The 17,232-nt window shown below is 42.1% G+C and overlaps 2 protein-coding genes across 3 annotated transcripts; one reads left to right on the top strand and one right to left on the bottom strand.

Annotated features, from left to right (window-relative positions):
* The first annotated feature begins 2,237 nt into the window (after positions 1–2,237).
* On the top strand, positions 2,238–8,236 carry pcolcea (procollagen C-endopeptidase enhancer a). Its single transcript, XM_070983881.1, has 9 exons — positions 2,238–2,632; positions 4,656–4,764; positions 4,859–5,117; positions 6,566–6,690; positions 6,809–6,945; positions 7,040–7,374; positions 7,462–7,542; positions 7,620–7,790; positions 7,889–8,236. Exons 1-9 carry the CDS (start codon positions 2,253–2,255, stop codon positions 8,017–8,019), a joined length of 1,728 nt encoding a protein of 575 aa, XP_070839982.1. The 5' UTR covers positions 2,238–2,252; the 3' UTR covers positions 8,020–8,236.
* A 1,881-nt stretch (positions 8,237–10,117) lies between these two features.
* Positions 10,118–13,738, bottom strand: tmem88a (transmembrane protein 88 a). Of its 2 annotated transcripts, none has more exons than XM_070983260.1 (3): positions 13,264–13,738; positions 11,665–11,987; positions 10,118–10,651 (listed from the first exon to the last, which is right to left on the bottom strand). In XM_070983260.1, the coding sequence occupies exons 2-3, from the start codon at positions 11,971–11,973 to the stop codon at positions 10,364–10,366; spliced, it is 597 nt and encodes a 198-aa protein (XP_070839361.1). In that variant the 5' UTR covers positions 11,974–11,987; positions 13,264–13,738; the 3' UTR covers positions 10,118–10,363. The 2 variants fall into 2 exon arrangements, with proteins under 2 accessions (XP_070839361.1, XP_070839359.1); XM_070983258.1 differs by having other exon boundaries at positions 11,665–11,990; positions 13,264–13,737.
* Positions 13,739–17,232: the final 3,494 nt, after the last annotated feature.

Here is a 17,232-nt window from a genome sequence, read left to right as displayed (position 1 = left end):
TTTTTTGCCTATTAGTCATCTATACAGTCAACAAATTGGCGGATGTCTGTGATTTCCGCTCTGCCTTTCATTTTTGAGAATACAAAGCATATTTGCGTCTATTGCTTGAGAAAAAGAGATGCTTGAGTGCTGTTTCCACAGTGAAAGGGTTTGTCCTCTACCAGGCATGATATTGTCATTAGAATCCTTGGACTTACTGGCAAATGATGATGTGTCTCCTGAGCAGTTGCCATGAAAAGTGAGGCAAGGCTACAGCAGTAAGTGCGATACTGTATGCTGTTAGACAATCACATGTATCCACAGAGTGTTTAAAGGTGCTTATTATGAGATTTCACTTCAGTGCAGCGTCCTGTGAAAGCCAAATGAGGTGCTGTGAGATTTTTAGCACATTGTCCATCGGCTGAGCACATCACATTTTCTCATGGAGTGCACAGTGAGGTGCATCCAGGAAAAAGTTATTATGCCTTATTGACTTCCCTCTTTAAATCTAATAGACTCGTGCTGATGTTTCATACTCACAGTTTGCAGTCTTCTGGTGCCGGGCGACATCTGTAATGCTCTTAAAGGATTTCTCAGATAAAAAGCAGGATAGCAGCATTTCTGGTCAAATCCTTATCTCTGTGCTTGTGCTTCTATTTATTTCTGAAGTCACATGAAACTTGGCCTGCTGTGCTGTGCTGCATAACTGGAAGACAGATCTTCTTCTTTTTTTGAGACTGCAGGGAGTGAATTTAAGAGGAACCACAATTACAGAGAACAGATGGGTCTATAATTATTATGGAATCATCAGTTTCGGTCCATCACCTCGGATGGATTCACACACGCATTTCTATTCATTGTTTTCCACCTCTCTAGCGCACTGTCACATTTAATGGTGTGTTTTTATAAATTGAAGTGATTGTGTTGGACAATAGCAGAGTCATTTGCAGAGGGAATGTGTGGTGTACAGTCATCCGTTGGCTCAGGCAGGCATGAACATGACCTGACTCCAGGCTTCATTCAAAAACAACTTCTCACTTTCTCAGACTGCTCCTCTGTCAGATCGTTTTAAGTTTGTTTTCCATTTATCCTCATTTCTCCAACCCCTCCCCTCTTTACCCATCTGTCTCCCATCTCACAACAGTCATCTACTCCCCCACTGCTTCCCTCTGACGCTCCAAAAGGAATGCACATCCAGCTCGAAGGATTCATCAGGAGTTATTGCAGAAACCTACACCCTTGAGTTTGGATTCCTGCTAAGTGTAAAGGTCGCTGTTCCTCCCACACATAATGGCAGTGGCTGCAGAGTTGTGCACACTCAGACGCTGTCCGCCCCCCAGCAGACTCTGCACGTCATCGCATTCCTGCTTCTGCTGCCTGTTATCAGGACTTTGGGTTAACACAAACACAGCAGGACTGGGGAAAGCTCATTTCTCCTGCTCACCGTGAGCACCAGTCCCCCTTCCCTGTGGCACCAAAACTATTGCAAGCAGACTGCAAAACCTGAAAGAAGATTCTGAATTCAATCACAGTGTGAAAGGCTATGCCACACGTAACCGGAGACACGGCCTCTCTGTGGAAACTCTGCTTTGTGCTTTCATGAGTTGTCCATGCTGCTCTCCCCAGGCTTTGATCAAGGTGTTGCAGCTCTGTAGTGTGCAAAAGCAGCTGATTTTATAGTGTTATTGCAGCAGCGTCCCCTCCACAGGCCTCAACAATGTAGGCCAGAGGGTTTGAATACTCCCCCCTCTACACTGTTATTCTTGCCTTGGTGGATTGTACGGGTTATAGATGCTCTCTGACTCAGATGTTATGGAGCCAAAGGAGCCCCTGGGGTTTGGGGAAATACGGTAAGAGGAAAGAGATCATTTGTTTTAGGAGACTTTGTCTAGGTCTTACTGGAGCTCCTTTTTGGGTGTTATTTTGTTTGAACTAGATAGCTAAAGTTAAAACATTAAGGTCTCACACGTTGTTGTGGAATGCAAAGATTTATGGCTCCACTGGTCGAGTGCTACAGCCCATAGAGCCTCAGGCTCTGGCCCCACCTGTGCACCCTGTATAGTGATCAGCCAGACAGTCACGATGGACGTTAATGGAGCTAACTGCCACCCAGAACTGATTTCAAGTCCTTTTACCATATGTTTCAACCATGTGAAGAAGCAGAAATATGTGCTGTGTGATAGATCCACACCTTTCTGAATGTCCACAAAGCATCAACCACAACTTCTGCCTCTACTCCTCTCTGCCCTTCTTTCCTAGAAGTCAGGCTTATCATGGAGAAACATCTGGCTCTAATTAAAGCCTTCTCCTCCTCCCTCCCCATTCACGTCACCCCCCTTGTGGCTCTTTGTCGCTGCTGTTGTCCTTTCAGCATCACTGTCTGTCTCTTTATCCGTTCTCGAACTCTCTTCCCCGTCTCATTCCTCCCCACTCATTCATTCTCTCCGCCCATCCCTTGCGGGCGGCCTCTTTCTCGTCCTACCCCCCCGTCTTACACCTCTTGCCTCCTACTATCATCTCCCTTTCCTGCAGTAGTCTGCTTTGCTTTGTCTGCACGCTGCATCATGATACATGTGATCTGCATCTGGGCTCTCTCCTTGTTCCTGTCTCTGAATTTAGGATGGACAGCGGCTCAGCAGACCAATTACACCAGGTGAGGTCGCAGTTTGAGGAGATTGTGTATGTTTGAGGAATGACTGATACTCTTCGTTGAAGTGACTTTGCTGAGGTGAGGATACTAGTCGTACTTTTAACAAGAATCAGCTAATTGAGTTCACTAAAGCCTGCAACTCTACAGAGAAAAACACTGAATTCTTTCCTGTTTCTGTAAGTGAATTCTTTCCACTTCACTGTTTGATTGGGCACAGAGTTGTCCTGTTGGCTTTTGGCTCATGATGTGAGGCACGCTGACTCTGCAGTGGCTGAGCCAGATGTTAATGCTTTTGGGTCTGCCTGTGGGGTCGAATCAGAGCGACTTGGCTCAGGCTCTGGACATTTTGGCTCAAATCAGCAAGCGTCTGGCTTTGCTGGGGTTCGGCTGTCTGAGCTCGTAGTTTGTGGGAAACAGTTTTTGTGTTGCATCTAAGTATAGGTTTACTTCTTCAGAATGACTCTGACTTTTCGCACTTCTTGTGAATTGTCATGAACAGCTTTAAAGACATAATTTCCACAACTGAGCCAAAAACAGCGATTCTCTACATCACAGACTGTAAAATGGCAAACGATAATAACTTCATAATCATAGGCCCATTCTTCTTGGTTCATAAGTATACATCCCTGCTGGCAACAGCCTGGAATAGGAACTTTTCCGCTCTGTGAAATGAGCTTCGACATTCACTGAAGTCTGGGTGTTTGGGAAGCAACAAAATTTATTACACAAAGCGACAAAATAACTCTGAGGTTGGACGAGTCAGCTGTAAAATGTGCTCGTCAGCTAACACTGAACTACAGTTCTTTTTTGTTCATGCGTCTTCATCTTTGTGACTCTAAAGCAGTAGTGGACATCTTTAAACTGAGGAACCCATCCAGACAGCCACAGCGCTCTGCGGCTTCACTTCATTTTTAATGGAGTTTGTAATCCCTTGTGGTGATTCTGATGTTTATTGTTAAGATAAACATGTAGTTAAAGTATACAAAGCTTCATTTTTAATGTGATGAAATGATATTAAAATGTGACACGGGTTGGTTATATGTGTAGTTGGCAACTTTTTACTTTCGCTCATTGTTGATCCCTGAATATCAGATTCCAAAATAATCAACAAAGTGGTACTTTTGACTCTTTGAGACATACTGCTGCCTCTCTGTAGACTCTGGACAGCTTTACCTCAACCAAGCCAAACACTTACTCAGAAATATTAAATCAGCTGAAATAACAAATCACGTCATAGCTATGGAAGTGCTCAATTTTAAATAGGCCTACATTAAAAAAGAAAAACAAACATCTACAGTGGGCATAAATAATCTCATGAATAAGTGGTGTGAAATATCTAAATGAACCAACAACTCAACAGTCATACCACCTGTCTGTCTTAAGATCAACACTGACAACAACATTTAGCCAGTCATCTCCAGTTAGCTTACAATCCTGAAGTTATTCGGATTTAACCACCAGGCTGCTGCTGTAAATAAACAGCTCCTTGCATTATGAGCAGCATCAGCTCTTGGCTTTTCAAATAATGTGAGGCCTCGCGTCTATTTTGAGGCACATTTCATGGTTGAGATGGAAGAGTTGGCCTATGAGTAAACAAGAGTCTGTGTCCATCAGTCATCTTTTTCTAAACATGTTCCTACAGAGCTCAAGTGTTGGCACAATTAACTTGACTGTGGTTTGACTATTTCTGTTTGTTTTGCTTTTACTTGCCTTCAGTCCTCGGCCATCTAACTGCAGTTTGCATATATGCAAGAACAGATGTAGCAACACCCCTGAGGCTAATAAGATCCTCGTCTATTTACATTGCACTCAGTTCTTCCAGTAAATTCTACATGACCTCAGTGGCCTAGAGTGGTCAGAGTTTACGGACAGACCTTTGAAGGAAGTGAGTTAAAACACTGTGGGACTAGTGAGAGTCTCAGTGGACTTCTATGAATGCAGTTCTATTGTCTCACAGACCTACAGTGCCATTAGTATTGTCCCTGTTTCCCCCATGGCCTCTCTCTTTCTGGCTCCTGCTCCACAGGCCTGTGTTTTACTGTGGAGGAGACCTGGTCGCAGACTCTGGCTTTGTTGGCAGTGAAGGCTTCCCAAGCTTTTACAAACCTAACAGCAAATGTACCTGGCGTATCACCGTGAGTCACTCACCCTGCAACATGTCTAAATACTGACTCCTGCCTCACGCAGCCATTCAGTGTCTGACTCAGATGCAATCCCTCTGGTTTCCAGGTCCCGGAGGGAAACGTGGTCATGCTCTCTTTCCGTATTTTCGACCTGGAAGCTGACTCACAATGCCGCTACGACTATCTGGATGTTTACAACGGCCATTCCAACTTGGTGCAAAAATTGGGTCGCTTTTGTGGAACTTTCCGCCCCGGCGCTCTTATTTCTACCACAAACACCATGATGCTGGAGATGGCCTCTGATGCAGAGACGCAGGGCAGAGGATTTGTGGCCTACTTCAGTGGAGCCAAACCATATGTAGATGGTATGTGGTCAAGTTTTTTTTGTCTTTTTCTGTTAAGTCATGCCTACAAATGTGCAGCCTGCATGGGCTTACAACACACCACAAAGTATACAGTAAAGTCAAAGGGATTTATCACAACATGGTAACCCAAAATTTGTTCAAATTAATAATTTAGAACTGATCTTATAAATGATTAGTGAATTATTTATCAACCATCAATAGTTCCAATTTTTTAACTCTTTATAAATGATGCAATATTTCAAAGAGCCATTTCATGAGCAACTGACACTCTTAAGTCACTGTTGTGTATCCAAACAAGCTTGCTGCTTCTCCTTAATCACACAGCTTGCACAAGGCTGTAGTAGTGATGAGAATAGTTACCCAGGACCCAAACAAGGGAAAGGCCCTGGAGAAGCCTGAAATTAAGTATTTATTAGCCATTTTAAATGTTTATATTATGGGTCTTGTTAGTAACTTATTATCACTGTCTAAATAGACAATTCTGTGTATCTGAAACATATCGGAGCTTCTCAGGACTGCACATGGTTTAGTCCACTCCTGCAATCAGGTAAGACACAAAGGGGATGTCTCAAAATGTGATAACTGCACAGAACCAAAGACTTTTGTGTCTTTCAAGAAGCAAAAGAGAAAAGCAAGACAGGAGAGAGGAAGAAATAAGAGGGAAAACAGCTGTGCTTTGCCTCAAATTGCTAGGCCGTTTTACAACAGTAGATTGAACTTTGCACCTAAGAGCTTAGCTTAACTTATCTTAGCTTGCAAATTAATTCAGCAGCATTTCCTTTCCTCCATCCTCTCATGCCACTGAGCTCATAAAGCGACTTCCAAAAGACGTATCAAAGAACCACTGAGAGCAAAATGCTGAAAGAAGATTTGCATCAAACATCAAGAGTGAACACAACCAGCCCTGTAAAACAAGACTCCAGTAAACTCTTGTCCCATCACCTTTCATCATGAAACACAGTAATCCTTTCTCAGGCCAGAAAATACAACTTAAAAGATGGAGATACCATATATAAATACCCCTCTCTCCCGTTTCCTGTTACTCATACCTCTACTATGTGCTATAATAGAAACATAAATTTGCCTAAAAGAAGGAAAAGAAGTATCTAAAACTGGTGTGATAATAAGAGGGGGCCCGCTTTGGCTGAATGTGCAAAATGCAGCTTGCATAATGTTTTTCCCTTGTGTATACTTTCGATTCTGCTAACATTAAGATAACCAGCCCTTAATTGTGCAACTAAGATGTTCAACTTCCAAATAAGCATGACTGATGCAACATCCTGTATGATCAATGATTCAACCTTAAAAGTCAAAAAGTCATCAGGAAGAAAAAAATGATTGTTAAGTTAGTGCACAGTATCAGTACTTACCTCTGACCGTACCTTTAGAGTATTTTCTGCTGTTATCTTCGTTCATTGTCCTCATGGAGTGTGGACAACTTGTTTCAGACCAGCAGTTCTGTGGAGGGAAGATAACAAAAGCCCAGGGGGAGATCAAGACGCCCAACTGGCCTGACAAGAAATACCCACCTGGAACCAGCTGCTCCTGGCTTATTACTGTGGAGCCTGATATGGTTGGTGCCACGCTCACTCCCAGCATGCAAACATTTGATTTTCCAAAGTCTTTTACATGCTGAACGAGGAAACTAGTAGTCCTTTAACATTATCTTTCTGCTTCTGTTTGGGTACCAGGTCATCCACGTGACGTTTGATAAGTTCGTCTTGGAGGCTGACACCTACTGTCGGTTTGACTATGTGGCATTCTTTAATGGTGGAGAGAAAGATGATTCACGCCTGATTGGAAGATACTGTGGCGATCAGGTCCCAGAGTAAGTGACAGATATCTCTAAAGCTGTTTTGTTTGCTTTTAAAAAGTCATTCCAAATTGACTACTCTTAACCTTCCTACCTGTCTCCTGTCCAGGCCCATTACCAGCAGCGGTAACGTGCTACTGGTCCAGTTTGTATCTGACCTCAGTGTGACATCTGATGGGTTCTTTGCCCACTATACCAGCATCCCAGCGGGTTCTAACATACCAACAGTTAATACAGGTGGTACAAGGTCCATCCCCCGAAAGCCTGCAGTCAAACCTGCAGCACCTGAGCGTCCTGCCGCCACTTCACAGCCACCCGCCCCCACCCCCAAATATGTGCCCACTCAGAGACCCAAACCAGTCAAGCCCACAAGAGGCCGTGGGCAGGGCACCACAGGCCAGGACAGGAGGGTGGTCGCCACAAGGCCCAATGGAAACAGGCCTGGTGGGTGACTTTATGTGCATGCTATGTTTGTGCGTCAGTGTGGACAAGATATATATCTAATGTGCTTTTTTTAATGCATTTTTCTAGTAGTCCCTCAAAATCCTCTGTGTGCCAAAGCCTGTAAAAGAGATGGAACCATCAAGTCCAGTTTCTGTGCCAGTGAATTTGGTAAGTTTCCCACCCTTCACATAAGCATCAAGCAACCAATCCGATATTGTGTTCTGACTGAGCCCTCCTTTCCCCAGTGATAACCGGGAAGGTGACCTCTCTGGCCCCCGGGCCCAGAGGCACTCTCCTTGTTAGCGTCTCCCTCATTAAGACCTACAAGGCAGGTCGACTAACAATCACGCAAGTTGGAGAGACCATGTCCGTTAAGCTGGTGTCACAGTGCAAGAAGTGCCCGTTGCTCCGCAGAGGTATCAGCGCCTTGGACACACACAGATTACCAGCATTTCTTCTTACTCAAAAATATAGTACTAATCAATCTTTATGGTCATTGTTTCCTTTCCGACAGGTATCAACTACATTATCATGGGTCAAGTGGATGACGAAGGACGTGGTACCCTGGAACCTGGAGCATTCACTGCCCCATACAAAGCCCCGCATCACAAATTATTAATGAATATTAACAACCAACCCTGTTAACCTCCCGTCTGTCCAGGCCAGGAAATTCAGATATATCAAACATACAAATCCACTTTACAATGTGAAATACATATCCACTAAAAGCACAATATTACACTAAAACATAATGTTTCAATGTTTTATCCACCATTTTAATGGAATACAGCTTTATACAAACACATGGCAAACCTTATATTTGTAATTTATATATGAATAAAGGTTTTATATCTCTTCCCAATGATTTGACTATGCTTTTTCATGGCTTTGTAGCGCTCACTGTCTCTCCAACTGTTTCTGGTACCACCTTGTGGATTTGAAGGGTAATAGCACTCAAGATAAACTCCTGGTAATCTTAACACATGTTCTCCAAGCAGGTATAGATTTAAAATCCTGTGACATGAGCTGAACATTAGTCACATGGTTTACCATCCAAATGTTAAGTCTTATGCATTTTTAAATCTAATTTAATCAGGAGTAAAATGAGCACAGATATTAGATGTCAAACTCTTGTTTAAAAAGCTGCTGTTGGTATATATCACCAAGTATCTATTACAAATGAACACATTAGAAATATTACATTACATTTATTGCTATTGCAGTAATTGCTAATGATCAATACTGCTCCAAATCATTATGTTATTTTCACTGATCTTTCATAGTATGTTCCCTTTCTCCACTTTACCCTAACATATATAATACTTATACAGAATTGCCACAAACTGTATTAAATTGTAATGTGGATCAACATGTGAATATAATTATAAAATATCTCTGGTATCACCAACAGACTATCAACAGCCAGACCTACAAGAGCAAAATATATAATATATATTTGGTCCTAACTGAGTTCTAGATTATATATCAACTGTGTTACTGAGTTAATAATGAAAAGAGATAATAGCTATACCTACAAAATGGACCTAAAAACCATTCCAAGAGTTAGAGTTAGCTGTTATTGTAGTTACTGCATTCTGTCCAGTCGCTGCAGAAAGCTGTTATATAATAATACTGAAGTTTCTCTGAGCAGTCTGTGGAGAATATCCAGAGGCAGAGTGCAGCATCTGCAATTTTAGGTATTTGGTTCTGGTAAAATAATCAGCATCACAAACCTTCTGTCTATTTTACAGTTTGCTGTCCAGCCACAAACCCCTTTTCCCCAACTTAATGCTTCTGTAATAATAATAATAATAATAATAATAATAATAATAATAATAATAATAATAATAATAATAATAATAATTCAATAATGGCTGCACATAAACCTTTATCACAAAATAGAACTCTTTATTGAATGTCATTTCAAGAGTGCTTACAAAATGTAATCAGTATAAAACTGATGATATTTGTCATTAAGTGCATTTAAAAAAAAAAAAAAAAAGACTTTGTTTTACGTTATTTAGAATCTATATTTACCTTTTGAAACCAGAAAAAAATCTGTAATTCCTAATAGTCACCAGTAGAGGTAGATGCAGGACCAGAATAACTTCAAACTCCTTTGTTTGGTGTAATTTCTCAACCATTTGGTCTGACTTGAAATTTTTTATTACTTTTTACGAAATTACCATTTGACAAAAACACATTTTTAGACAGCTAAATGAATAGCACATCAAATACATATCAATTCATCAATGATGCGTGGAGGTCAGGATGAAACTATTAATAATAACCTGTGATATCTCTGCTTACAAAGACAGTTCACCCATGAACCAGACAGCACATATACCTCCATGTTACAGTCATTAGCATGTTGGAAAAAATGATAAAGTTTCTTCTCTGCTTTACCAAGAAGATTGACAGTTGTAACCAGTTTGGTCACGTGATTTTTAATGAAAATAAGCAACTTGTGTCTGGCAGCTAAATAACATCTTGTCCCAAGAATGTCCCATAAGTGTCTGTGGAATAAAATAGGACAAATGCTGTGGTTTTACATTCTGATGACTCTGATCACGTACACTACAGTCTAATATGTGGATTTATATGTATGGAACTTTGCTTGAGACGCACATCTTTTACCCGTTTAGCTCATTCAGTGTATTTCACATTTCTTTAAACTTCACCTCTTAAATATAATTGGTTCAGTCCATCATGCTGCAAGTGTAAAACACAAAGCTGGGCAGGTCAAGTGGCACTTTATTGTAAAAAGGTATAAAATACATTCAATATATTGAAATTGTATACAAAAACCAAAACTGACTTCAAAACAATGACTATAAATGATGAAATATAATGGATTTTTACAATGGCTTTAGAAAAAGAAATACAATGGAAATTTGCTTTAAAAATTCAGACTCAAACAACCCAATTCATGGTCATTAAACTGGGATACATATTACAACCATATACAATCCTCTTCTCCTCTCCTGTCTTACACCCACACGCTACCCTTCCCCTCCCTTTCTGAAGCTCCCCGCTGGCCACAGCAGCCTCCTGCACCAGTGCCCCGGTGGCGAGAGGCGGGCAGGTTCTTGTAGACGGCTCGGCTGTAGGGAATGAAACACATGCCCAGCTGGAGGTGTCGGGCCAGGCGACAGTAGGCGGCGAGAGCCAAGACCAGCAGAGGGGTGAGCAGCAGAAAGCCCACAACCAGCAGAGCCACACAGCCGCTGTCATCCAGCAGGTCTGAGCAGTACAGAGATGTTCCATGAGGCTGCACCTGGAGAGCAAGGGGAGGGGGGATGAAGGCATGTTTACATGGATGCAACAATCAAGTGTACAGGACACACACACACACACACACACACACACACACACACACACACACACACACACACACACACACACACACACACACACACACACAGAGGCACACACAGAGGCACACACAGAGGCACACACACAGCTACCTCTAGTTCTTCAGTATGCCCCTCATTTTAGGCCCAGCCTGCAGCCTGTTCCATAGCACAAACTATAGTATTCACTAACTATGCTGGGTGTTTTCAAAATGCACACTTAAGGTACACTATTGACCTACAATGCATTGCACAAAGGAACCAGAGCAGAGTCCTGCAAACAGCTGCAACAAATTAAGAATTAAGCTCCAGGAAGAGCCAGTAAGATCTTGGAAAACAGTATCAAATCTCTGGAAAAACATAACAGTGGCTTTCCCAAATTCCCAGTTTGATTGACAGATTGACAGTTGGTATGAAGGTTTTCTTAACATGCTTTATTATGACTATATGCTCATAGTATGTAGTATGGCATTGGGACGCAGCACCAGTCTGACCTACTACATTTCAATTTCAGTCCATCCCATCTATCCATTTTCTATACCTGACCATCCCTTTTTGGGGTTGCGGGGGGGCTGGAGCATATCCCAGCTGTCAATGGGCGAGAGGCGGGGTACACCCTGAGCCTGTCGCCAGTCGATCGCAGGGCAACATATACAGACAGACAACCATTCACACCCACACTCACACCTAACGACAATTTAGAGTCACCAATTGACCTAATGAGCATGCTTTTTGGTCTGTGGGAGGAAGCCGGAGCACCCGGAGAGAATCCACGCATGCACGGGAAGAACATGCAAACTTCACACAGAAAGGCCCGACCCGGGGATCGAGCTGGCAACCTTCTTGCTGTGAGGCACGTGCACTACCTGCTGCGCCACCGTGCTGCCCCATTTCAATGTCAGTCAAAAAAAACATAAAGGATTGTCAGGATTCTTACTGTGGAGTGGCAGAGGAACCCAAATATAATCATGGTGAGAGCAGGGGTGAGGATGGTGCCAAACACGATGCTGGCCAGCCCGGCATTGATCAGTGCTATGATCAGATTCTGTGCCGTAACCAGCACAGAGCAAGCCCAGCAGTCCAGAGAGCCCCTTAACTCCAGGGGGGTGTCAGCAGCTTCGCTGCCCCCCAGGGAGTATGGAGGTGGCACCACGACCCCTGACCCCGCTCTGGAGGGGGAGCCCCGCTCAGAGTGGGCCTGCTCAGACACCGTCTTCTCCAGCGTCCCGTTCCGTGACAGACTCATCTTGCTTGTGGTCTCTGCTGCAGGAAAGAAAAGCACCGTAAGCCTGATAGCTTCATGTAATTGTTGAATCTAACCTAATAATCTAATATTCTGGAATGCAGTAGCTTTATTTTAACTCTGCTCTTAGGACTGAAAGATTACATTTGGAGAAAATCTGCATAAACTCTATTTGTGTTTCACAATATTGAGATGATGTATTTATCACAGAGTGCCAAGTATTTTAAGTGTCTGCATGCCCTGATTTCTTCACTCTAAAGCTGAAGAATGTTAATCCATTAAGCAATAAGTTTCTTAAATAATGTGGTGAAAGTTGTGGAAAGTCAACACAGATAACCGCAGAGCACTAAGTGCGAGGAAATGGGCTCCAGTGACCCCACCTTCAAACTCCAGCATAACCACGTCTAAGAACAATGAGCCAGGAACAGCTGGAAAACTCGGAAAAACCCCACTAATCGCTGATCTGTCACAACCATGTTATGACTTTGATTTAGAGCATATTTTTTACAACTGCATCAGAGGGAAACATTTCCATGTGACAAATGAAAAGTGATGAGAAAATGACAGAGGCCAGTTCCACCATTTCCCTCTTGGCTGTGTTAGCAGCTACTGTTATTACGCCAAGCACCGTGTGGACACGTGTTTTACAAGCAATCTTTCATTTTTCTTCCGTCTGTCAACGTCATTTTGAGTAAATTACAGCTCACTACATCTGCACCACCCGCCTTTATCATCAGCTCACATGTTTGTGATGCTCCATGAAGAGAAAACTTGAACAGAATTCAGGCACATTGTAAGATTTTAGACACTTAAGTGGCTTTAAACATGAAGCGAAAGGAGAAAGGATTCATAAAACCACCAGTTTTTGTGGTTTCTTGTCTTTTCTTTCGACTGTATAAAAATCAAGGCAAATCAGACGATTTCTTCTGAAAGACTTTTACAGGCTCTCCAACAATCCTGTGGCCTCAAAAACATTTTTTAAATGTTTTCTTTTTGAGGTAGATCTGTTTGTGAGGGTATGTCAGCCTTTCATCCATTCAATCACCGAGCACCTCAAACACTGGCCGTCTAATGATGTCATCCATACAACCACCTTGTTTATGGATGAACTTCAGAAATCACAACTTTCCAGAATCACAGAGTAACATTAACATTCAGGGTGTTTCAATAGAACAATCAACTGTGTGCATTCCAGTAAACTGAGCCCTTTTGTTCGGGTCAGACGAGCATTTTTCTGCATCTACAGCATGGTTTTATTAAAAAAGAAATGGTGACGTACTGTGTTGTACTCACTGTGCGGTAAACCCGATGTGTCCTCCTGCGGTTTGATGGTGGCAGCAGATGATGGGACGCTGAGAGACCTGAGCAGCAGAGCGGTTCAGAGACAAAGAGAATTTCAAAAATTTCCTCCCGACGTATGTCTTCTCTTTTTGAAAACCCAGATCTTGAGGGTGGTATCCAAATGTAGGTTGACTTTCTGCTCCTTAATTAAATCTAAAACCTTCTCCTTTTGTGTTCTGGCTGATTTCCAAAAATATCATCAGATATTTGAATGTGAACTTCTCCCTCAGACTTCTCATGGGTCAGAAAAGAGCTCTGTAGACTTGAGGCAAATTCTGCTTTCCCACTGGCTTCAGCGCTTCCTTCCCTGACATTCTGTTTCCTCACTGCGACTCCAGTTTGTGATATGATTGAGTGGCTACGAGTGTGTGCATGTGTGTGTGAGTGTGTATCCTGTGTTGCCTCTGATGCGAATGTACAGAAAGCAGGCTGGGCTGTGTAAAAGGCTGCTGTTTGTGTCTGGGCAGGGGAGCGGTGGAGGGTTTCTGTGATAACCCCTGGAACTAGGGGGAGGGAGGAAGAGTGTTTATTTGGACAGATTAGAGGAGTCAGGGTATGCTGCCCAATCCACAACACTTGACACCCTCACTGGGGACTTTCTCTACTCCACTCTCAAATACTGATAAGGTGGGTTTCTTAATCCAAAACAGCTGAGCTGGTTTTGTATTGATGTTCATGGTAAAATAAAGCCACAAACTGCCAATAAACACACTTTGTGGCTTTAAGACTGACCATTACGTAAGATAAAGGCCATGGTACACCATGACAATGAACTGTGCTGATGAAGGTGTCAGTGTGGCTCAACTGCTGCGCAAAAACACAGCGCTGAAAGAAGAAGGTAAAGGGCAAGTCAGAGTTGCTGAAAATTTGCCTCTGAAGCAGGAATGACAGAGAATTGGCCCTTGACCTTTTGATGAAAAACAGAGCTCAGCTTTCAGAGAACATAAGGAAATGAGGATGGGGAGGGGGAGGGGGAGGGGGGAACGCTGACTAATTTTGTTGGGGAAAGAAGCTATCATGGGACTGATAAGAAACCAGAGGGGCTCAGTTCAAAGGGTGAAATTAGTATTTTGATATGAAGACTCATTTTTTCATCCCGCTCTAGACATCTTTGTTTATTTATTTCTTAAATATATGCACTCCCTGGAGTGAATAAGGGCATTTTAAGAGTCGGCACAAGGAAAAGTGATCAAAGAGTCCATGGCATTAGTACTGTGCGTAAAAAACGTGGGAGCGATGGGTGGTTTTGCTATTAACAATGCCACAGTGTCCTGTTTGTATGTGTATGTCAGTGTCTGAGGGGGTTGGTGGAGGAAGAACGGCCTTCCTGTCCTTGGAACCGGGAAATCCGTTGCTGTGACCACGTTCATGATGAGCTGTCCCTGCATCTGCAGCTTTGCCATTCTTATGTCCTCAAACCCCAGAGATTAAGACAGGAATATATGGCAAAGAGCAACCAGACAGGTAAAACCTCTGGTTTACACATAGAAAAGGTAATGTGACTGTCTGGGTGCATGTGCAGACTTCACAATTGTTGCTATTTGTTCTTTTAAAAAAAATGTGTAATTTGTTCTGTTATTTTACTTTATACTCTGTTTCATATCATTGGCTGTATATAGGCTGGGGGCTCACTATGAGTGTATGTACCACCTTGGTCAGATGATCCAGGCCACACTACTGCCAATAAAGACTTGGACTTCTGTGTTCCTTGATGAAGTGGAGCGGCTGCAGCTTTGAGAAGGTGGTGTCGGGAAAATGTTGGAGGGAAAAAAATAAAGGTCTCTCCTCTTGAAGCTTCAACTCTGACAGTAGCCTTAAGCAAATTGGGCCAGTGGAGCCACCCAGTGGCCATCACACTGCAGCTGAAGGGCAGTTGCAACACGCATGCACATGCTTGAATTATGACCAGAGAAGAGTCTGTAAGGTGCCAGTGCTGCAATCATTCAGTCCTGAGATACAATGCAACTGAGAATAAAAACAATAAAAAGATGTTTTTCCATTGTGATCCTCTGTAGAAAAAGACTAAGATGAAAGATCTTTGAGACAGGCACTGTTAGTGTAAACCCAGGATGGAAACGCTGTATGCAGACTCACTCACATGTTAACATGCTTTCAAACATGAGAACAGACAACAAGAGTAAGTATACTGTGAGGGTGCACTTATGCACTGCTTTCAGTTAAATGCTAACATGCTCACACAGCAACAGTGCTAACATGCTAATGCACAACAGCTGCATTTCCCATTCATCACCCTTTTACTTTAGCTTATTGACATGCTAACATTTGCTATTTAGCAGTAAACACAAAGCACAGCTGAGGCTGGTGGGAACATCATTAGTCAGCATTTTGACCTGGTGATGGTGCTTGATGAACAGTGACCACCCTCATCCTGAGGGAGATCACGGGGACACGATTGTCTGCACTAAATGTTTCACTAATCCATCAAGTTGATGTTGAGATGACAAAGCACGAGAAAACTTTGACCTGCTTTCTAACAACATATTGTATGAGAAGCAGCATGTAAAATGTTTTAAATCGTGCAGTGAAAAACAACAAATGTTTGCGGTTGATGATGCTTCCCTGAGAACTTGTAACAAATCAAACTCATATCACCATATCATTTTGAACATCTGAGGTGGGCATATATACATGAATGCCTGCAGAAATCAGTGAAACTCCCCGCACCACACAGCAACTGGTGATAGAAAGAAAGAAAAATCAAAAGAAGCGACTTGTCGTTGAATAATTTATCAAAACATTTTATTTTCTTGAACAACAATACAATATGTCACAGAAAAACCACAGAGGGATTTAAGACAGGTCTGGCTCAGGTTTTCTTCTATGTGAGTTCTTTTTGAAACAATAAGTGCAGCATAAATCAAACAAGTCAAGAGGAAAAAGAGCATCATTACATCCTTCAAATAATACTAATAATGAGGACAAGACACAAAAAAAACAAAACCTTGACGTCATCAAAAGTCACATCCCTAAAAGTCTCTGCAAAAGTGTCAAGAATTACATCTACTGCTAATGCTCATCATAAAACCACTAACGCCTCACAAGATTATGAATTTCATACAATGGAAAAAAAAAAAACATTTTAAAAGATCTTGTATTTATCTGTTAGATACAGTACAAAGACATCATTCCATTTCTGTTACAAGCAACTGTGTTGAAATGGTTCTAAGCACCAACCGGTTGGTTTGAGTTCGATCACTGACTTCTGTTCATACATCATTATATGCTGTTTAATGAGGGGGCATTGAGGCAAGGAGGGGTCTAGCACCATGAAAATTAATCCGCCCTCTGATTGCACTTCCCCATCCACACATTATGACCATACTACATTTTAAAATACCTTGTAGCCCCTTATCAAGTGAAGTACCCTTTGATATGCAATAAATATATAAGAAAACAACCATGTACAGTATAAATAATGTCACAATTTACAATTTTCCATTTTCTCTGTATTCCAAAAAACAGAAACTGACAACAAAAAGAGGTATAAAAGTGGGAAGAAATTCCCATTGCAGTAATTTAAACTAGAGTGAAACAGGATATCTTCGTGGTGTATTATAATATAGCAACAACAAAAACAAGTGACTGAGGTGGACACATCTGACCATATACAAATTAGATTTTTGATCGCAAACAAAACTACATAAGTCTTCTAGTAAACCTGAAAACAGATACATTATGTACAGTAAATGGTGTGCACAGACTCATGAGGGCAGGGGTAAGATCTGAAAGCTGTCGTTTCATTCAAATTATGAAAAAACAGGCCAAACCTATGCAGCCAAATCACTGCATGTGAATACAATCCAGTGTAGTAAGTGATGATCAAACTGTATGCAGGAATCAAATCTTTTACTTTGAAGTAAAGCTGGACCAATAACATCCAGGCCAATATATCAGCCGATA

Source organism: Chaetodon trifascialis, chromosome 16 (genome assembly GCF_039877785.1).
Source record: "Chaetodon trifascialis isolate fChaTrf1 chromosome 16, fChaTrf1.hap1, whole genome shotgun sequence".
Taxonomy (NCBI): domain Eukaryota; kingdom Metazoa; phylum Chordata; class Actinopteri; order Chaetodontiformes; family Chaetodontidae; genus Chaetodon; species Chaetodon trifascialis.
This window is presented reverse-complemented; position numbering and strand designations above follow the sequence as displayed.